The sequence below is a fragment of the Hippocampus comes genome, unplaced genomic scaffold (assembly GCF_001891065.2).
Source record: "Hippocampus comes isolate QL1 unplaced genomic scaffold, H_comes_QL1_v1.1 scaffold186, whole genome shotgun sequence".
Classification (NCBI taxonomy): Eukaryota; Metazoa; Chordata; class Actinopteri; order Syngnathiformes; family Syngnathidae; genus Hippocampus; species Hippocampus comes.
This window is the reverse complement of record NW_017806236.1, coordinates 1,875,258-1,898,617: the sequence shown is the minus strand read 5'-3', so window position 1 is coordinate 1,898,617 and position 23,360 is coordinate 1,875,258. Positions and strand designations below refer to the sequence as shown.

The following is a 23,360-nucleotide window of genomic DNA, read 5'->3' as shown; positions in this document are numbered from 1 at the left end:
CAATGGGAGAGAAGGAAGGGATAAGAGGAGAAAGAAGAAGAGAGAAAATGTCCCCACAGAGTCTTTCTCCCTTCCTGGAGCGAGCTTGGGCCCCTGCAGCGCCGCCTGTGTAATTTCCAGCGGCAGTGAATACAGGTATTAATAAAAGCCTCACGGGGAAGAGCACACAATATAACCCTACATTTTCAGGCATTATGAAAGGACGCCCCTAGGGGTCCTCGGGCTCAAATTTCTGAGATGCAGGCATTGTAAAAAGACGCCCCGAGGGAGAAGCCCGCAATAGAAATCTGCTGAATTCAAAGCATTTCCAGAGCCCTGGTGGGAGCCATTACTCCCACTGGAGGAGGAGAGATCTTTTTCACGCACTCCTCTCGCCTTCCAACCACTCTCTCTCTCTTTTTTTTTTTTTTTTTTAACCAAACATGTGTTGCTGACATGTTGACAGATTGCTCAGTGAGGTGTTTAGGTGCATGCACAAGGCACGTCTGCTGGGACGCCAGCGCCATCCTGCTCCCTCTCCGTCTCTCCCTTCCCTTGCCACTTCCTAAATCGCCCCCCCCCCCACTCCCGCATCTTCTGAACTGCAAACCTCTCAGCGCACCCAAAAAGTGCTCCCATCCATATTTCATAAAGGAGAAACTAGGCTGAAAGAGAGATGCCGAGGGAAGGCGGATGGAAAGAGTTTGGGTGAGAGGGAGCGCATAGAAGGGAGAGAGGATTGTGGGGTTGGGGGGTATGAAAAAAAAGGAAGATAAACAGAGACAAAGCGGGATCAAGGGAGGGGAGCAGGAGGAAAGGACAGATAAAGAGAAATACAGCGACAAAGTCAGTGGAAGAAGTGCAGTGAAAAATGAACCCTGTGATGAAAAATGACTCCACAACAACCCTTCTTCGTCGCCGCATGCTGTGCCCCCCCCTCCACATTTCCCTCTCTCCTCTTCATCCCCCTCTCCTCTGGTGCCGGGCTCTTGCTCTCTCTCCCTGGAAAACCTGAGCAGCAGCCAGCTGTGTCTGTGCGCTATTACTGTGCATGTGTGTATGTGCACGCGCGCTTGTATGTATGCCAAGGGCTTAGCACACGAATCTTCGGGCCACCCCGGGTACACACACACACGGCGATGGAGGAGGGCGGCTGGCAAGGAGGGGGTACGCGGGCAGAAGGAGGGAGGCACGGAAGCCGACTGGGAAAATAACAAAGAGACACTGAAAGAAAGAGGCGTGAAAAGGAAAAGAGAGAAACTTTTTTTTTTTTTTTTGGGATCGGTCACTTGCAACTACTGGACATGCACACTGAGAATGAACAAATAATCCAATTCAAATCAATATTGCAATGTAGTAGAAGGCAATTTTCAAATGGCAAAGACTGGTATGAAAAAAAATCCTCCAAAATAATAATTCTAGTATGTCGTATGTTTTTTTTTTTTAATATAAGTATTTTATTTATTTATTTGATGAGTTCAGTGCTCAAGAGGTGCAGCCCACGTCACGAAACATGTAAAGTTGAAGTGATTAAAGCCAAAGATTTGTTTGCATTATTGCTGCAGTCCGATTTCTGGCGTTTCCATCACACTTGTTTGGTACAATTTGTGAAGATGATGTAGTCAACGCTCTAATGACTGCAAGTCCAAGTGTTTAGTTGGTTAAAACTACGGGCAGGTGTTGCAGATTTGCAACAACCAAGTATCAGATTTTTCCTGTTACGAAGACTTAATTTGAGCCTCAGAGGGTTAACAACTGCCTGTGGTTCATTTACCTTCATTTTAGTTTAAGGTTAACCTATAAGACCCACACATTTATGTCTAATACATCTGACATTGCTTATTTGAATACAGGTATAGCTTAGATTTTTTTACACTATTTTACACACACACACACACACACACACACACACACACACACACACACACACACACACACACACACACACACACGCGCACGCATGCAGATCAAGTGGTAGGCCAGAGTGCAGGAGGCCGTCTGTAATTTTGTTTCATATGAGGCTCCTCCTACCTTTCCTTCTCGTAGAAAGTGATCTGTGGTTTTAATAAGAGTCTTGGCCTCACAGGACTCAGCTGCTCTGCTGTCGACAGACGCAGTGAGGCGCGCACATGTGCGTGCGCGCGGGTGAGAGAAAGAGAGAGACCCAGAGAGACAGCGGGTTGCAACAGACGTTGGAGGCTGAGCAGAGGGGAGACGTCCCGCGAGGGAACAACCAGTCACCCAAGGGCCCCTGCACTAACAGCCCCGCTCTCCCCGCTTTCCCTTCCCTCCATGATTTTCTTCCTGTGATTGCCCCTCCTCGACTTTCTTTCTTCCTGATCTGTCCTCCCTCCCCTCTTCCTCTTCACTTCCTCTTTTTTGCTCCCTTGATTTCAACGTGCTCCTCCTCCATGATCATTTTGCCTCGCTCCATCACCGAGAGGAAGGACAAAAGACAAGAGTGCAGATGGATGCGCTGGATTGACAACGAGCGCACAAGTACCTGAAGAAAGTATGCGCGGATCCGGCACGCACTCTTCCACTCACGGCGTGTAAAACTCGACTGGCTGGGTTAATGGCGTGCTATTTGTCACTGACAGCACCCGTTTGGGCCCTCCTGCTTTGACAGACAGCTACATCCTTTATTTGTCACACACTTCCGCTTCTGTCTATTTCTTTAAGCATCACTCACGGTGTTGTAGTCTCGCCAACACCTCACACACATCGCGTTTGTGTGGGCATATAAAACCAAACCTTTTACCACGTTGTCACTGTTCATCTGAGTGTTATTTTTTTATATTTTGATAGTTAACATTAATACACTATTCCTGGAGGATTTTGGTTGTTTCTATTGTGTAATCTATTCAATGGCATTCAAGGCCACGATACATTCGTAACACTGCATATGTCTACAGGTATATGTAAAATAGAATAAGAATGAAAAGAAACGGTGCAAGGGAATCAAACGCGGTTTTAGATATCAATGTTTGGGAGTGTTTGAGTTAATGCCATGGGATGGACTTACATTCCATTGGGGATCAACTGGGCTATCACGATTGATGTAATGGGCACCCTCGGTCTCGGCGTACCACATCATTTGCCCAAAGACAATTGAAGAAAAGAAAATAAATGGATGGAAAAATAATGAAAATAGCAAATATTGTGGAAACTGCAAATTTCACCTATTCACACACTTTTCCCCAAATATTTTTTAAAATAATAATAATTTTAAAAACGTTTGGCAGAGCCAACTTAATTTTTTTGTCGAAAATGCTTTTTGATTCTATATCCTCACTTACTCAACAAAGTTCTTGGGTTTAAAAAAATAATCCCCAATACAATTATAATGGGAGTCGATTAGACCCCATTTTTTGCTATATTTTGCCACTTGTTGTCATTTTCAGCTTCAAGATACCCACTCACCACATATTCAAAAAGTAGCCAATGTAAGACTAATTTGGGACTTCAACTGCACCAAAAAAAAAAAAAAAGATAATTCAACACACATGCAGACAGAAGGACTTCCAAGCAGCTTGAAGACTTTGAAATAATGCTGCACACACATGAAACTGATCCAGCAGCTTGTTGTGGTTTGTGATGAATTGCAATGTTTACACATTTTGTAGGCAGTGGAGGCTTTCAAAGAAGACAAAAACTAAATCCCGCATATGAGAATAATTAAATCCAAGCATGGCGATTCGAGGTTAGGCGAAGGTTAGATGTATGTGCGCATGTGATGTGACATAGTGGGGCCAGAGAATGTTCTCCATTTGATCTGTGGGATTTTTTTTTCTCCTCCGCTCTTCCTCTCCTCGGGGAGCCTATGCTCCACATTTCTGACTCCTACTGAGACCCATCGACGCTCCCGCGACTCTCTTGCTCGCTCTTTCTCTTGCACGCACAGCACACCCACAGGATAGATATCCACATGTAAAGTGCAAAGAGCACCGCGCATACACAGTTGCTCATTAAAAAGTCATATCTGACGGAGCGAGAGAGAGAGAAAAAAAAAGAAAGAACACATAAATGCCCTTTATTAGAATGTGTTTTAGGTGTGCACAAACAGAAGGCAGACTGAAACACATCACACGAATCTGACGTCCTGTTTGGGGTTATGTGCATGCTTGATTGGGTGTACACACATTTATGTGTCATTGATCTGCGCCACGGTGTGTGTACGAGTGTGTTTGTCCAATTTGTTCTCAAATTAATGGTGGCTCTTTATAGGCCTTCTGCTAGAGTGCCACTGAATTACTTGGTGCTTCACAGTTGCACCTGGGACACATTGCGGGTTATGGCTGTAGCTCCATGCTAACTCGGGACTCATTCGCCACAAGAGTATACAGGGTATGCTCAAACGTCATTTCCTCGGCACAATAAGCCCACTCAGGCACACTAATTACTGAAATCTGCTGCAAAATGGGAGCGCATACAGTAGATGCATTTTTGTTTGTGTGGGGGGGTTTTTTCAATCTCAGTGCTTGCCTTGTATGGATTTAGTTGCCAGTTCGAATGTAGTGCTATTTCAATTTTCAAGTGACCTACGGTGCAGCCGATAGCGCCAATTAGCAAGCACTGAGTGGTTTCATATTTACTACACTTTTGATTTACTGTGGGTGTTAATTGTTTTGTTATTAACCAAGGGTGTGTTGTTTCCGTTGATGTGTACAGACATACACAGGTCATCTATTTCAATTACGTCAAGCCCCGATTGAGCTGCGGTGTATGCCAATCTATTTATGAGTTCGCGTTGCCAAGATTTGGATGAGGCTTGATCCCATTTCTCCTTTTTTCTCTTTACGCTGCCGTGACTCATATCCGAATTGGGCCCTTTGGGAGGCCTCCCTAAAAACATGATTGGAATTGTTTCACTTGAACCATGTATGACAAACCACTGATGCAATTTTTTACTGACGATGCTATTTATTAGTAGAGCGGTGTTCCTCAATGTTTTCACAGAGTACCACCTTAAAAATAATGCTCTCCAAGGACCACCATCATGGCCGACTTTAAAATACAGTAATGTATTGGGCCAAAGGCTACAATACAGGGCTGAAAGGATTAAACGATTACAATTACAAAAAAAAAAAATAGACCCAAAATCTCTTCTTTGAAGCTTTGTAGAGATCATTTTTTTCATACAGATTAATCTTACCACAGACGCCGGCACCACTTCGCGTAGAAATAAATTTGATTTTATTTCATCTAAATAATATAATAATACTCAGTTCTATCTTAAAGAACTGAATGAAAAATGAATCGTAGAATCGTTAATGCCATGTTTCAATGAGATGATATTGATGGACAGTCATTTCCAAAATTAAGTCAAAAGAAGTCCCCAAACATCCCTGCACAGGAACAAGAAGACACTGTTCATGTACTGCATTGTTTCCGAAGTAAATATGGTTGCCACCAATGAGGAAGATAACTTTTTTTTTCTTAATTTGGGTATTGCGTTTCTCCCTAGAAGATAGCGTGCATGTATCCCAAAGGTCCCACTATATCGGCTCCCAAGAGCAGGAACCGGAGAACATAAAAGGATTCTTTCGTCCGTGATTTTAATTCGAGCTCCTCCACAATAATAACCAGAAAACAGCGGTCCCACAACAACTTCCATACGCACTCTTCTACCAGCCGAATCCGACTCCTAGTTGAATCTACATACGCAAACCACCACTTGCAAGCACACATCCCGCTGAGCCGTGGGATTACTCCGTAATCTGAAACTCTCTTTCTCCGGGGAGCCAAAAAAGATTCATCATTTCATTTCATTCCTTTCTCCTGTTCTCCCTCTTGCCCTCTCTGCGCTCTCTCGCTCAGTAACATCTCACCCTCCCCAGACTCCTGTGCTGAAAATCACAGGCCACATCTGATGCTCTGACAGCGACAAGGCGTACATGTGTGCTGGTGAGCGTCTAACAGAGAACAGTACGAACAAGACCCAAAAGACAAAAAGTGAACTGCGGGGCATTGTGTGGATCAAGGAAACACAAAGGCAATTAAGAAAGCGCAGAGAAACAAATCAGATTTCCTTAATATGGTAATTGTCTGTGACACCAGAATTTAAATTTCTGTCATCAAAACTGATGATGTGGTTAGCCTTCTCCCAAAAAAAAAAAAAATAGTGTTTTTCTAAAACCATTCTTCTCTGTTGGGTTGAAGTGATTCACGGTCATTGTAAAAGTCCGGGACACTCATCAGTCTTGTTCTGCATTTTGAATTGTTAAGCGCCTGTTGATCAATGCAGAGTCTGCAATGTATTAAGGCAGTGGTTCTCACATTTTCTACGCCAAGTACAGCCACAAAAACTATTTGGCTCTCCAAATACCGCCATAATGACAAACATTAAAATAAAATACAGTTCATATTTTTGTCAGCAACTTTAACATCACGCATCATTTTAAAATGAACACTGCACTTAAATAAAGAAAAACACAATCGTGTCCTCAGTTAAATTAAAATGGAAATGCATATAACAGGTACAGTAAACAAACATTGTAACAAAATTATTGTTTGTAAACATATTGCTAAGTGATTACATTTAAATGTATTTACATGTTAAACACCACTGAACTGTGCTTAAGAAATTGACGTTATAGGATTAAAAGCAAAAATATTGAAATCACTGTAGGATTGTGCACAGTTTAAACATTTAATTGAGTGATTTTTTTTTTCCTCCCGCTCAATTAAAACTTTGACAAAAGGTCTGAGCTTGTTCTTAGAAGCAGTTTGTAGGATATCCTGGTATAGGTAATGCACAAAACATCGGCGTCATTAGGGCTATTTTAGGGAGGCTTCAGCCTCCCTAAAAGTGTCTTTAGGCCCCCTCAATAATTTCATTGCATTATTTTAAAAAAGTAACCCAGCCGCTGGGGGGCAGTGCCCTCCCCTGGGGGTGCACTGTTCCCCAGTGCCGGTCCCAAGCCCGGAGAAATGGGGAGGGTTGCGTCAGGAATGGCATCCGGCGTAAAACTTTTGCCAAGACGACCATGCGAGTTGGTAGGACGGTTTACACTTTAGCCCCCCTAAATAATTTCATTGCATTATTTAAAAAAAGTATTATTTATTTTTCCTGTACTTTTGCTAATATATTGCATCAAATTCAATGTAATGTGGCCATTTTAAATTATATTTCGATACCCTGCCATTATTGTAATGTTAAATCTCCCAGGTTTCCTGAACGCAACAGGTGTTGCATTCGCATTTGATGTGGCGATGGTCTGTCACCATCGCCACATCAAATGGCAACAGTTCATTGCCGAAAGTCAGGTTGAGTCGACAGGATGGATATTTGACAGTTTTTTAGAAAGGTAAATTAAGTATTCAATTCATCCATGCTGGTAAAACTAGTGACTATAGTCCGCTAAAATATCTCCAGTCACAGCAGAAACTGCACTGTAACAAGTGTTCCCTTTTGGATAAATTAAGGTGGTGCTTGATAAAAATTAAGCACCATGTTATTATTAAATACATAAATAATCATTACACCAACTCTTTGAGGCAACACCTATTGAGATTTTGGCCTATATAAAATAAATAAATAAATATAAAATAAATAAATGTATTGATTTGAAGGGAATCAGGCCAAAGACGCACAGAGAGTGAGCCGGGGGGGAGCTCTGCTGGACAGGTGAGTCTATCAGATCTCAAGGCTAATTTTACTTGCAAGGCTGTTCCCAAAATGCAATCGGAGGTTACAGTAAGTATTGAGCAGCAAACTTGTGTTTTTCCAAAGTGATGAAGCTTTTGCATCTCATTGTACTAACTTAAATTGCATATCACGGCAGACATCTCAAAATACATAGTCTTCTGGGGGCTAAGCATATATTAATACATTTTGGTAGAGAGGAATATAGGCCTACTGTCATATAGGTTATGTTATCAGGCATCCTTCTAATTCCCTTGAACAACCAAGATTGAACTTTTGAACTCTTTATAATTTCTATTATCTAGTCCAGTTAAAATCCAGGGGAGGAAGTCCCATCATAGTAAAGAGGATACTAATGTGATGTGTGTAGTTCTTCATAGCCTCTTCATTTTGCTCTCAAAGTGCACGGAATTGATGGATTTTTAATAGAATGTAGAAAAATTTTCTCCCGGGGGGGCATGCCCCCGGACCCCACTAAAAGGGCTGTGTTCCCCTTGGGGCTAAGCCCCCCTTGTTCTTCAAACCTAGTGACGCCCCTGGCACAAAACAAATAGGATATATAGTAGTATAATACTGTCTTACATAAAAATGATCTACAATTATCACACTAAAATGTACTTTGTGATATGTTTGACAGCTTTTTGAAAGGGGACGTCAAATTGCTAAATTTTCTTTACGCTAATGTGTTCTATGTGCCTCCACTAGCCTCAACACGGCATTCAGTTTAATATTGTGTTTGTGGAACAGGAGTAAATCAGCAAAATCCACACGTTTTAAGCCTTCTCTCGGGGCGGCCATTTTGCCACTTCCTGTCATCTGAAAATGAAATCAGAGGGCTCAGGAAACAACCAACCACGGCTCACCTGTTATCTGAAGCTGAGCCATGATTGGGTGTCATTTTCAGTTGACAGCAAGTGGCAAAATGGCCGCCCCCTGAGACGGACAAAAACGAGTGGATTTACTGCTTAACTCATCTTCCGAAATATTAATCAGAATCTGATGTTTAGACGAGTGGGGTCACATAGAACATATTAGCGTCAAGAACAGTTTGGGGTGGCTTCCGCTTTTAAGGCCTTGCAATGTGCTACTGATGAAGCACTCTTTTGACAAGTGTCGGGATTTGCTTTGTCCCCAAAAGCGTCGACACCAATTGTCTGCATCTTCCGTTAATCACGATAATAACATCCAGTGAACACGACATCATGACAAAGCATCCGAGCACTTCCCTGTGGCTACTCGACTGGCTGGATGTGCAACACGTGCGTTAATCTGCTGGGACTGGATGTTGAAGCAGCAGGTGAATATGAGGTTGCTGAGACAATCATAATATAGAGACTGTAAAAACACTTTACCAGTTTCGACTAAGACACCCCCCGCCCCCACACACACACACACCGCTTCATCCCCATATCAAAGTAAACACCATTCAGACGCTTGGAGGCAGCAGACTTTCTTGCAGCAAGTGTGTGCAGGTGTGTGTGTTGCTTGTTAAGGATTTGGATTAATCTGTAAGAACCAGATGCCCCCGGCCGCATTTCTTTCAGTCCCTCCATTAATTACAGCAGTACTAATAACGACTCCAGTGTATATGTGCGTATTATAACTGGAGATATCCTCGTACTAATTTAGGTGTAGCGGCTGCCAAATTATGATTGAATGAGGAAATTGTTCCAAATCTGCATTTTTATACATTTGTAAGTAAAACACATTGTATTACTTGGCATTGGCTCACTTACTGTCATCTTCATACTGCCAGAACAAGTTTGTTTTTCCATAAATCTAAATATTTCATAACCCATGAGGGGCAGAGGCGTACAGAAGTGCAGGTGCAGTATGCATTTCGAATGTATTAAGACGCGCAGCTGGCACTCATCTGAAAGTTTGACAAAATTATTCAAAAAACACTTTCGCACAATTGGTTTACGACATTCATCTTGTCTTCTCACACAACTTTCTTTTCCTCGGCTAATATAAAATGCAAGTTTTTGGAAAGTGACAGTAAACTGCAGCAAGCCCGCAAAAATCATCCTTCTGCTCTCCACCCGAGCACGTGCATGTCAAATCATCACGACCCTAAAGTGATGAAGTTGTATGAAATTTGTCCCACCTGCTGGACAGTGGTTGGTTCGATGTTCTGTGAGCTCAGCCAAACATTCAAAGTCTTGTTGACAGTTGTCACAAGTGAATATGGAGTCGTCATCGAGCTCGTCGTCGTGGTCTCCAGGCTCTTCTTGTTCAGCATCCTCGGGAGCCGCCCCTTGGCCGTCCTTCGGCTCGAGCGCTTTCACGGATGCTGGGACTTCTAAAGACAACACAAGTAATCATTACGATTGACAACTGTGTTCCTGATACGTATAAGCGTCCCATTCATAATTAGCATTAATACATGTTTTGGCCTCAGGTCAATTATGTAATTTTCATGTTGAACCATCCACACAGTTCACAAGTTGGTCATGCTTAAAAAAAAAAAAACTTTGCTTTTATAACTTGTTTCACTTTGTTGTAGTGTCGGATGAGTTGAAACGTCATTTACTTTCATTAATCAAATTCATGGTTGCTTTGTCATTTTGGAATCTGGTTTGTATTCCCGAGAACGATGAATGATACCTTCCCAGACCGACCATATGCTTGTCTTTTGATTTGTGTGGGTTGACTGAATTACAATGACACATGACAAATACGTATAGAGCTTCAGCATGTGACATAGTGTGAATGTGTGTGTGTGTGTGTGTGTGTGTGTGTGTGTGGGGGGGGCAGTCATGTGAGAGGCGACCACTGCCGGCCAGTGGAGGGTTGCAATGGCCCAATGCTCTCTGCTCCATTATGTCTCCATTGTCACACCTTATTATCACTTTATAAATGCTGAGATTCCAGAAGGACTGACAAATGATGACATGGGGAGGAGAGAATGAAAAATACAGCCATTACTTTGAGGGGAAAAAAGAAGAAAGAAAGAAAGAAAGAAAAAAAGAAAATGAATGGCAAGGTTTCTGTGCTGGATTGGATTTAAGAAATATCATATGTAATTTTATTACACATGAATATATTCAATAAAATATGGGACTGAAGCTCTCCATTAAGTTTACAATTGCAGCAGAAGATTTTAATGGCATATGTTGGCTTATACTAAATGGACAAAAGTGTTGGGACATCTGGAGAGACATTATGGAATTGGCATTTTCCCTTTGCAGCTACAACAGCCCGCACACTTTTTCAACCTTGCTTTCCGTACTTGGGCGCAGTCATGCTGTAACATAAAACGGCCTTCTCTTCCCATAAAGTCCGAAGCTAACTGCACAAAACGTCTTTGTCTGTTTCAAGGGCGGCTACAGGGTTTTGAAAGGCTCTTTATTGATTAAGGCATGTTCCCAAATAGTCCATTAAAAATCTCTACCAAAAGAGTATCGTAAAAGCAAAGCTAAACATGAGAAGGGACGGGCAGCAAAAAAATCCTGCCACATCTCTTGCAGACTAATTTATAATGGAGAGGTGTGATGGGAAACGGGGATGCTGGGAGGCGGGGAACGAGGGACTGTGGTGATGGGGTGCGATGGGAGAGGACATTAGTGATGGAAAGATAGGAGGAGGGCTAGACGAAGGGATGAGGATGAAGAGAAAGAGGGTGTTGGCCATCTGTCCAGTGGTGAGAGCACCGTCTGGCCGGGGAGAGAAAGTGGACCCTTTGCTGACGAAACACACGAGCAGGCTCCAATTTACACCCCAAAATTCGGCAATAACAATAGGTTCACTGTCAAAATTCAAGTGGAGTACAATTGTATGCCACTGCAAACAAATGGTCACCATGTTAATGAGCAAAGATTATATGAATGCAGACTGTAATATGCAACTGTTGTATTAGATTGTACATGCGAGCCAACACCGGGAGTGTACAACTAAAGCACTTGCCTTGGAGATCTAACTGCGCTCTATATACGTGTATCGGATGAGTATACTGATGGATCCAAATTAAAGATGGCGTTAAGACTCATATACAATATGCATAAAGTACATAAAAGGTAACAAAATACGCACGTGCACACTCATGCACAGCAGGGGGTTGTGATGCCAGAGGTGAGGGCAGTGCCAAATCCAGTGCATGCCAACACAACCTGCTGTCATGGCAACAGTGGGATGAGCCAGATGAAACCCTCTCCCTCACACTCGTGAAGCAACTTAATGTTTGTTTGTGTGTGTGTGTGTGTGTGTGTGTGTGTGTGTGTTTTGCACCATGTTGATGCTCTTTGTCTCCTCATCTATTTTATACAAGGGCTCATGTCATTTGGGTCCACATTTTCCTTAACAAACAGTTGAGAGAGAGAGAGAGAGAGAGAGAGAGAGAACAGTTGAGAGAGAGAGAGAGAGAGAGAGAGAGAGAGAGAGAGAGAGAGAGAGAGAGAGAGAGAGAACACCAATAGAAGGGACTCTCCAAACACACACGCTAATAATTGTGTGTCCTCTTGTGGAGAAGGGTTGCTGCTGCTGTTCATTATTATTGGTGAGCAGTGGACCTGCATCTCAATCTCATTCATTGAACGCACTCAAATAAATAAATATATCAATAAAGAACTCCCCATTTAAATGCATGGAAATGCCACCTCAAGAGAAAAACTACACATTTTTGTAACATGTTTTCGATGACAAAAAAAATAAATAAATAAATTAGTACTGGGCCAAGTGGGTGAATTATAAGACCAACTCAGAGATATATGGATGAATATTGGTCATTAATCCAAGAGCTGAACAATATATGCCTGCTGGTATTGTTATATGGCCTGTCTACATGTGTTGCAGCACCGTTTGTGTTCATATATCTGTTGCTTAACCGGTATAACACCACCACCGTGGATGCTAATTGTTAGCTTGTGTGCCTATGGAGTTTCCTGTTGTATGTTAGCATTCAGGTAGCGGTGACGATATGGTTACTTTAAATACTTGATGCCCTAATTTTCTAGCTGAGAGTAGCACTAAAGGGGGCTGAAGTAGCACAAAAAACTTGCAGTCAAACCATCATTCTACCTTATGCCACAAAATAAAAATGGTGATCAGGATTAACTCCACAAGTGTGTTTTGATTTTTCTTTGGGAGTTTTTTTTCATCACAGTCGAGTGTCAATGATGAAAGTGACATTTTGGCCCATGAAAGATATTGCAAAGCATGCAGCGGAAGCATTGTGCTGACAGTGGTAAGTGCAAATCTGTCCTGGCTGCTCATTTCAATAGGCCTTAGGAGCCAACACTTCACTTGTATGAATGACAGTTGAGAATGTTTGAAAACACCGGGCATGAAATCCTGAGCATATATGCATGCCAAACAGTTAGCCTCTTTTTTTTTTTTGATACATAAAACGAAAAACATATGCATACACATTTTAGCACGATGTAGCAGCACAACACAAAACACACACAAGCATTGTCTACAGAGAATCATTATCTGTGAGTCAGAGATTGTCCCTATGCCAGGAATAACAACACATTATAATACATTCACACAATGTCACACACATTCAGTACTCAAACACTACCACAATGTTTTAATCACAAAATATGATTCCCTATGAGATGCTGTTTGAATATGTTGCCACAAAATCATCATCTGCTCTCTAAATCTTTTCCATCTTTTCCATGGTAACAGCCATGTTGATTCTTATTCTAGGCATGTAAAGCTAGACTCAATTACATTTGGGGTGCAAAGTGAACGCAATGGAATTAAATTTATGGATTAAGCAGAAAAAAAAAACGAAAAATAGTGAGGGTCTCGTAAAATACACCTGAAGAAATGTCGTCGGTAAGCAGAGAAAATGCCTGTCTGATTTTTTTTATTTTTTTTAATCCTCTGGAGGAAATGTAATAAGTCATATTCCAGGGTGTAGTCATCAACCTGAGTAATCCGAGGACAACGGTTGTTTAATATCAGGTACAAATATAAATATGCAAACTGACACCCCAGGAATAATTAGGTCACTTTGCATATCTGCAGGAACGATACGTGTGATGTGTGTGTGTGTGTGTGTGTGTGTGTGTGTGTGTGTGTGTGTGTGTGTGTGTGTGTGTGTGTATAGAGTATTACTGATGCGTGTATGTATGTGTGTGTGTGTGTTTGTGTACACCCAGGGTAATTAGATAAAGAGAAGTGAATTAGCAGAGTCCACAGTGCAGAGTGATGTTACGCATCCTAACCCCACCCAGCTGAGACCCACTAATCACCACTCGTTAGGCTTGTGTGCATATGTGTGTGTGTGTGTGTGTGTGTGTGTGTGTGTGTGTGTGTGTGTGTGTGTGAGTGTGTGTGTGTGTTTGTGCATTTCTCATTAACCACATTTAAATGAGTTCATTGAGATATGTAGCGAGTTAAATGATAAGATGCTCTATCAAACAGTGCATATTTCTGGTTCTATAATGCTGACAAAATTAGAAAACCCTGACACGGAAGATGATTCCCACCTTGCCTTAAAAAAAAAAAAAAAATTAAATTTAAAAATTTTAAAAAACGAATTTAGCATTTGCATGTAAACCGGCTAACTTTGGTGCTGTGTTGTCACAGTCTCTGGATCTTGATGTTGAACTGTTTTTTCTTTGGTTTATTTATGGGTGACTTATTATTTTGTTAGCGGATTCCTCAAGTGGCTCCAAAGTTGATTGGCCCAAAAGTTGCCCAAGCATCTTTTCTGGGAACAAACTTTGGGGTTAAAACCATTGCATTAAGTGATGTCAGGAAACATAAAATACATAATTAAATATCATTTCCATATGCAAACGCAATTTGTGAAGCTTAAAAGGGAATGGCTAATGACAAGCGTGAAAATGACCTGAGATGCCAGTTAACGCGCGTCTTCTCAGGGTGAGAAGTTTTACTGGTTGCTGCTTTTATTTTGTTGTATTATACCTTGGTCATCAGGATTGTATGGCAGCTAGCAGCAATGTTACCCTAATCATAACTTAGAACAACTTGGAAGCATCAAGGGATGGATTGTGTTTGATTTTGCGTTGTACTGTAGTCCACTTCACGTTTCTTGCCACTGTGGTGGACATTATTTTTGGGCACTGGAGGTTTTTTTTTTTTTTTTTTAATGTTGTGGACATGGCCGCAGTCAGCATGAACCATCACCTGGGGAACCAATGAACTGGGAAATGTTCCTGAGCTGTTCCTTAGTGATAGAACTGAAAGATAGTCCCAAAGCAAGATGCCTTAAATGGGAATAAAACATAGTGTAACACTGCAAAGGCAAGGGGGTTACTCAAGTGTTAGATTTGGCAAGCAGAAAGCGGTACTTTGGCCTGACTTTCACACAGCTGCTCGGGGAGATGAATATCTGCGGGCCAAGTGTACATAAAACACCTACATACACATGCGCATGTCTGCACAAACCTTAAAGAGGCATCAAAAGGTGTGGAAAAGTGTGTGTGGGGCTTCCAGCAGAATGTTTCGAAAGCAAACAGCCGCGACACAAGGCTTTCATTCTGCTCCACATCGTCACTATAGTCGAATTCGCAGGCACCTGGCTGCAGCAAGCACCTTCAGCGGGGCCACCAACAACAAGCTGTGATGTTCAAATCAAATCAGCTCCATGTTGCCCACGGATGTTGTTGATGTGTCTTCAGACACGTGCAACCAATGTTACATATTATGCCCACAGCAGACTTGTAACCCAGACTCGGTTAAAATGGACATCGATGGGTCAGAGCACACAGTTCCGGACCGAAACAACTTGCATGTGGTTTTCTAATCCTCTTTCTAAAGACCAAAAAAAAAAAAAAAAAATCCAGTATATAAGAGGGCACTGGCATTGGTCTGCGAAAAAAATGGCACTTGTTTGGCTGCATACCAGCAATTCCAATATTCTCTCCTTCTGCCTGATGTGATTTATTAACTCCACTGCCATTTATATAATTGCCATACCTGACAGAAATCACTTGTGATTAATTACACAAGTGAAGAAGTAAAATATTAACATTTGAAATGAGAGCAAAGATCAAAAGAATGTCTTTTTCCATTTCATGTTTGTGCTGGCATCTTGTTGCTGGGCAGAATTCAACAACAATAAAAGTCTCCCAAACAGCACTACATACATACATGAGTTTAATCCAAGTTCTGGTTTTCATTTATCGTGTTCAGGGTCACAGATGAACTGGAGTCTATCACAGCTGACTTTGGCCCAGCATACACTCTGGACTGGTTGGGCTCATACAGAAAACCCATTTGACACACGCATTCAAACCCACTGAGTCTTCAAGTAACCTACCATGCATGCCTTTGGGACGGGGGGAGGAAGCCGGCATACTCACACAAAAAGCACAAGCAGAACATATTCCACACAGAAAGGGCCTGAGCACTGATTCAATCCCTGAACCTCTGACTGTGAGGCAGCTGTGCTGATACGCTGTCTCGACCAACAGCACTATGAGGGCAAAAAAAAAAACTTGAACACTGCTTTATTAAACACTACGAACCTAATGAGAACGAAATTACAAACCACTGTCATCATAAAACATGTTTCACCCGGCGCATTTTTTTTTTTTTTTCCTTTCTGAACACAGCGCCCCCCCCCTCCCCTCTCCTGGGAATGCCCCCCCTCCACCCTCTGTCTCGCTCTGTTTGTTAGTGTGAGTGTGTGTGCTGTGTGTGTATGCGTGTGTGGGGAGTCTGGGTGTGTGTTAGGTGGCTATATTAAGAAGCCATCTCTCCTCACCTCTTCCCCTCTGCATCCCACCTCATCTTGTTTCCCCCACCAACGCTTGTCTCTGTGTTTTCACAACACCAACCTACCCCCGCCTCACCCTGCCAGGAGGAGAGCCGCTGATGGCACAGCGCTGCAGTCCGCACACACAAACACACACACACACACACACACACACACACACACACACACACACACACACACACACACACACACACACACACACATATATATGAACATGCTCACATGCACACACTTCCAGGCTCGCGGGAAATGCCGCGGCGAGGGAGAGCAGCACCCAAGTCTGGAAACAAGATGATGAAAGAGGCGTTCGGTGCACGTCATGGAAGTAAGGTAGAAATAATAGGGACGCGAGTGCACCGTGTTGGTTCGCAAACACGCATAGCAGATCATCAAAAAAGTTTGTCTGGCAAACAAGTTGACACCTGCTCACCCATTTGAGTTTTGGTGCACACAGCTGGCTGTATATCGACAACGATTATAAACAGCCTCGAACAAAGGGCTTCAATGCTGCAATACAGACGAAAAGCCTGCGCATTGTTGCAAGCAGGCAATAATGGTTGACACACAACACACACGCAGGCAGGAACTGTTTTCCTGTGGTACAGCCTTGGGGAAATTAAAACTACATTATGGACCTCAAGAGAGAGGCAGCGAGAGAGGGATGGGGAAGAGGAAGAGAGAGTGAGAGAGAGAGAAAGGGGGGGACGGAGAAGGCCAGTGTCCTTCTTTTCGGCCATCGCAAAGAACCTGGATCAAGCATTATTATCACCTTTATCTCCTCCATTCCTGACTTCCGCCATCTCCGTCTGAATGTCATTCTGTTCATTCTAACGACCTCTTCAATGCACCAGGCATGTTCTAATGACTTGATATTGATAACTACTGAAGGACCTCTGGACAGGGGGGCAAACATATGGTCCTCGGGCCAGAATAAGCCCATCAATGGGTCCAATGCAGCATGCAGTGACGTAACACATAATTCAATAAAGGTAACTGTGTGTGTGTGTGTGTGTGTGGGGGGGGGGGGTTGATTTTGATCACTCGAGGGGGGCACACTGATGACCACATAACTGACATTCTGAAATTGTGTCTTACTCAGCATTTGACACCTGATATCGGTTCACCTGTCAAGGTTAAAACATGTCAAGTTTCAGGTGGCAGTACGGTGAGATCCCGTGTTTGAATCTCTTCTGCGTGGAGTTTGCGTATTCTCCCCGTGTTTGTGTGGACTTCCTCCCACATTCCACAACCATGCATGTTGGGTGAAATAAAGAATCCATATTCTCTACACGTGTGAATGTGAATGTTACAAAGTAGTTTTCTTGATGTGTGCTGTGTATGACAGACAACATGTTTGCCATTCCCCAAGGTCAGCTGCTTTAGGCTGCAAGCCAGTGAGGATGAGCCGTAAAGGAAAAAAAAATGCATGGGGGGGGGCAGTAATATTGATTTGTCTCATTAAGACCTGGCGTTTTGACTTTTCTTGCAGGGTTTTAGTCACACAAGTATCTCCACCTCAAGCTGTGAGCGAGCAACGATAACAATGAAATGGGTCTTCGTCTTTCCCGGTCTGCTTGGGGATCTGACAAACCTTTTCCACGATGACTCATTGACCATTTCCGCATGTGACTCTTAAGCGTTCTCTAGGAGAAATATTAAGTGTGTGTACAGTATGGTGGCTGTACATGACGGACAAGATTTGAAGATGACTGTATGAATTTGTCGAGTCATGCCCTCTTTGGTTATTTCCCTTTCTTAGCACCATTAGTAAGCAAGGGAACGGGAGGGAAAGTAAGTGAGGAGTGAGGACATCTTGTCCCACTGAGAGGGAACAAGAACACATTCGGGAAGGAGTGCCGGGGCACCTTTGGCCTCCCGACTGGTCGTGTGTGCGGCAGAAAGACGAGAGAGCAGGAACAAGAGGAGGAAATGGCAATGGAACAAAGGAAAGCGAGAGATGTCGGAGCTGGGCAGGAAAAGATGGGCTTGATGCAATTCCCTTCCGAGTCGCTCTCCCACCTCCCTCTGCCTTCCCTCCCGTGGGTCTTTCCAAACTCAACACACATTTTCCAAGGAAAGCAAGGGAGAAACAGAGTGAGAGAGAGGGGGTGGAAGCTTGTAAATTTAATAGGAGGACGGGGCAGTATATTTCTCCAATCTGTTCTCTTTTTCCCCCTCTTTCTGGTTTGCTTGCACAAATCAAAGTCTCTTTTCTGAATATTCAGAACCTAATCTGTCCATAAAATTTCCAAAGGGAAAGAATGACAGTGACCAAAAGAGGCAAGAATGAAAAAAAAAAAAAAACAACCAGAGCAAAACCACAAGTGACAGCAACGATGTGAGCAGCGGGGACCATCCTTGCAATCTGTACGAGTGGCTGAATAAGGCAAAATAGGAGCGTTTGTTATTTTTAAGAGGGGTAATACTGTGAGATAGTGCAGAGGTGCGTGTACGTGTGTGTGCATGCGTGTGCGTCACGGGACTGAAGCTTCCTGCAGGAACTGACACACACAGCAGTTCTTGTGAGCCACCTAGGACCTCAGTCAGCACCCCCTGAAACACTCACACACAGACATGGACCCGTATAGCTGCCCCTGGAGGAGCGTTAGCTCAGGTCTGAGTGAGCGGGAGGGAGGAGGCGAGCACGAGGATGGGAGGCTTCGGCACGTCATCGACCCCCCCCCAAGGGTCATACTTTCCTATGCTTGTATCCCGCTGGAGCAGAACAGGAGACGGGGGCACTCGAAGAAGCGGGGAGAGCGATAACTCCGTATTTACCACATTCAGCAGTAACTTATTTCCCTGCTGGGCTGCAGTCAGAGGAAGTGTTTTAACTGTTCTCTGATAGGCTGTAAAAGAGTAGCCACAGCTGGCAAACACCTACGGTAGTCCGAGTGTTTTTTTTTTTCCCCGCGCGGAGGGAATTTTGGGAGTTCATCTTTGCTAAGCACAAACAACAACAAAGAGGGAGAACTCTTGATTTGCATAGGGACTCAGCCTCCTCCACTAATTTGTCGTTTTCGTATTTATTTTTCAGATTTGATTTTCCTGTCTTCTATTAAAAGTAAACAACGCACTTGGTTCTCTTGGCGGAGGCAAATCATTCGCAAATACACGGCGGCGTAGGGCAATTGTTTCAATGTGCCTGAGATGACACAAAAGAGTTTGGTGCATGTAAAATGACTCGAGTATAAATATCCAAATGTAACACAGTATAGTGTGAAGAGGGTTAGAACTAGTTCGCCAGTGACTATACGAGGAAAGACTAAATCCAGTCTAACAATGGAAACAATAAAAAGCCGAGCATCTCTCCGACGTCCTCCCAGGATATCACCGTACAACAGAGAGCACTGAAAGAGCACACAAATCTCTCCTGTCTTGCTCTCCACATCCCCTTTGTCATATCTCTTTCCATTCAGTCTTACACCAGAGACCAGCAAGTTCGCCGTCTCTTTCCACATCTCGCTATGCTTCTTTCAAATCTCCTCATTTGTCTACTTTGCTTTTTTTCCCCCGGTTCTAAGTAGTTTCAACAGTCCCTCCAATCTAATCCCTCCTATCTTCACTCCATCGCTCAGCCCCATCCCGCTCCCACAGTATCCCGTGGAGAAAGCCTTTATAAACCATATGGATTTGAAATTATAACTGGACTGCCGGTCACTGTGCTCGTGGGAGAGGGTTGTACATCTGTGCGCCTCAGGACTGAGTGCCTGCGCGCATGACAGTGAACACGTGTGTGTTAGTGTACACTGACCTGTCTGGACAGCGGATTCATCCGAGGCACCTCCACACTCCGAAGATTCCCCTTCTTCCACCGCTGAGAAGGAAATCAGAAGTTAGACAGAGAAACATCAAATGCTTATGTTGTGAGTGTTGAGACTAATGCATTCTCATGAATTAGGGGTCACTGAAAACTGTGCCAGTTGGGCCAGAACCAGAACTGCAGCACCGCAGCACATTAACAACAGTTAAATGCGCTTTGCCTTTCCCCGAAACTGTAGATTCAGTTGTGTCAGGTTGTTGTCTCTGGTGCAAATCAGTGGATGGATTTGTAATGCTGGTGTGTTTTTACCCCCTTGTTCAGTTGCTTTTCCACACTAAACAAGATTCTCCTCTCTCATTGGTTTATCGATGGGCGCAAGAAACAGCAAGAGGGCTCTCCTCATCCATGTACGATCTGTGCCTCACTTCAACATGACTAATGCCTTGTATATCACGGGGCTAAAGAAGTTCATCAAGTAGTGAACAAATATTTATTTTATGACACATACTTTGGCAGTCTGTGTCTTATGTGTTGTGTTGTATTATTTTGTCATTTTATGTTAACTGTTCTTTTGATGGTGGCACAGGCACCCGCAGCGGCTCCTCTCTCTCCTGTGGTTGAGAGGAATGACATTTCATCTGTGCTGTATGTTGCACATGTAGCACATTTGACAATGAAGTTGACTTGAACTTGAATTTGACGCGTGACGCAGACAATACCAGAAATATGCATGTAAGGTGTAGGCATTATTTTTGTCCACTTAGGATCACCATTCTCAAGTTCTCTACCGTAGTATCTGTGCTGTTGAATGAGTGTGCCAATAAAAGGTGGGCCTGTCTTGTTGAGTGATGTGGAAGTCAGCGAATGGGAATGTCGAGTTTGCTGGCTAAACCGTTAGCCACTCCATGTTCAGCGCCATCGACATTTGGGGCCATCAGCAGGTCATCAATGTGCTTGTGTTGACTATATTTTGTTGTCATTTGTCCAATAAAGCGATTGGAAGCGCACTAGCAGCTGTGTCTATCCTTCCTCTTTCCTACAAATTGATCTGACTAGCGGTGGTATGCTATACTTCATTAGCTAACAATGCTTACGTTAGCATAGACTCTCAAATGTGTAACTCAAGTCGGTGTGTCAACGAATTTCATGACGGGGGGGCAAAGGAACCAGCTTTTGATTGTAACAAATAAAACAATTACGACTGATTACAACATTGGCTGCATTTCTGGAGCTCGCCGCTGTGTGTCCATTGCCTGTCTGCAGTGAGATTCGTCGGCCATGCTTGAACAAAAGGTACGAGTTACCTTCTTTATAAATAGACACTAGGAAAAGGAGCGCTGGGACGACAATGTCTCAAGACCTTTTTGACAAACACAGAAGTCTGATCAGAGCTGGAATGTGACAGCAACTTCCTGGGTACAACAGGAAGGAGGGAAGTACAGCTGGCAGGCAAACAGGAAATGGCTGGAGCCACCACACAATGGAGCTTCCTGTGCACCCCTGCTCCCCAACACGAGATTTCTTCATTTCTCACCTCTGATCTGCCCTTCTCTCACCCGTAGAACTTTTTTATACATATTACTCACTCTAACCTTGTCAGCTCCGCTTTTGTCCCACAACATCTTCACAAGAAAATCAAAACAAGAAGTTATAAATCAGTGAAAGGTTCCTTTTGGATTGAAAACAAAGGTGTGCCTTGTCAAAGATTGCCCCCCCACGTATAGAGAGTTGCCAGATATCCTGCGCTAAAGTTTACCGGTTCTCCCACCGGCCTATGAGAATGGCGGTGTCAAAAACGACTGCTACAAACAACATCATGACATACTGTGGTTTTGAACAGAATTTCTATATGATGTGATACAAATAAGTGAAACACGATATTACCGACAGACTGCACAGACTGAACACATGAACAAATCATCACAGAAGAAAGATTGAATTAAAAATCCCCTAACCGGCATTTCTAACCATCCGTTGCAGTTTAATTTTTGTGGCGGGATTACTCTGTTGGCATTCTACTCTACTTTTGAAAAGTATAGGCGGTGAACCTACAAGTACTGGAACCTCTACGGCGAGTAAAAAAAAAACCCGACGATTTCTTGATGAGACTGTGGGGAATACGGTGTGTTTCATTAGCCAAGCACACAAATCTTTATTTAGATTTCCACATCCTCCTCAGAGACACACACCGTGAGTGTGAACCTTGCACACACCATGGGGGGGGGGTGTACGTGCGATTGTGGAAGGCCTAAAGATACCAGAAGTAGGATAAACGAGTGAGAAACCATACATTTAGGGTTTATGAAATATTTTTGCAATAGGGAGAATCTAGGCAGAGCACATTTACATCCAGGAATAAAATAGGTCACAATGAACAGTTTAAACACACACACACACGCACACATACACACACACACACACACACACACACACACACACACACACACACACACACACACACACACACACACAGCAAGTTTGCTGCTGCTGCTTTGCCTAAAATCCAATCTTTGACAAAAGTCTTTTCATGTTGTGCCATTCAAGGTTTCAACGGCTATTGTCTCTCAAAAGTCAATTAATCGGAAACTCAGCCAAGTTAAGGCAGAGAGAGAACACCTCCGTCTCCACTGGCCGCAATTATTACCTCAGGAGGGGAGCTTAAGTCTTCATTGCTATGGCTTTGAAATCTTGAGTTGCCAATCTCTGTGAGAACCTAGATTTTTATGGTATTCTTCCAATGATCGTAGACAGACAAAAAAACATTTTGGAGACAGACAACAATTCATACCATCACCAAAACAGGACTGACACTGCCTGCACAAAAGTCAGGTGAGTAAACAAGTACGATTAGGGACGGTAAAACCAATTGAAATGCATTGAATGTGGGATATATTCAAAATCGTTCAACCCAAGACAAAAAAAAATATATATATAAAAAAAAAAAATCCTCGTCTCACCCCTCGGGTGGTGTCCATCCCTCATTCAGCTCAGGTCCTCTACCAGAGGCCAGGAAGCTTGAGGGTTCTGCGCAGTATCCTTGCTGTTCCCAGCACTGCACATTTCTGGACTGAGATGTCCGATGTTGTTCCCGGGATCTGTTGCAACCACTCATCTAGTTTGGGGGGTCACTGCCCCAAGTGCTCCGACCACCACAGGCACGACTGTCACCTTTACCTTCCAGGCTCTCTCCAGCTCCTCTCTGAGCCCTGGGTATTTCTCGAGTTTCTCGTGTTCCTTCATTCTGATGTTTCCATCACTTGGGACCGCTACAT

At 43.3% G+C, this 23,360-nt stretch overlaps 1 protein-coding gene across 2 annotated transcripts in view; it reads right to left on the bottom strand.

Annotated features, from left to right (window-relative positions):
- The window catches only part of znf423 (zinc finger protein 423), a 121,329-nt gene that overhangs the window by 82,964 nt on the left and 15,005 nt on the right, over positions 1-23,360 (bottom strand). For both annotated transcript variants that reach the window (XM_019857052.1, XM_019857054.1), the window contains exons 3-4: positions 20,080-20,142; positions 9,735-9,929 (exon numbers count right to left, since the gene is read on the bottom strand). In XM_019857052.1, coding sequence (XP_019712611.1) covers positions 9,735-9,929; positions 20,080-20,142 — 258 coding nt within the window. The remainder of the gene's footprint in view (positions 1-9,734; positions 9,930-20,079; positions 20,143-23,360) is intronic.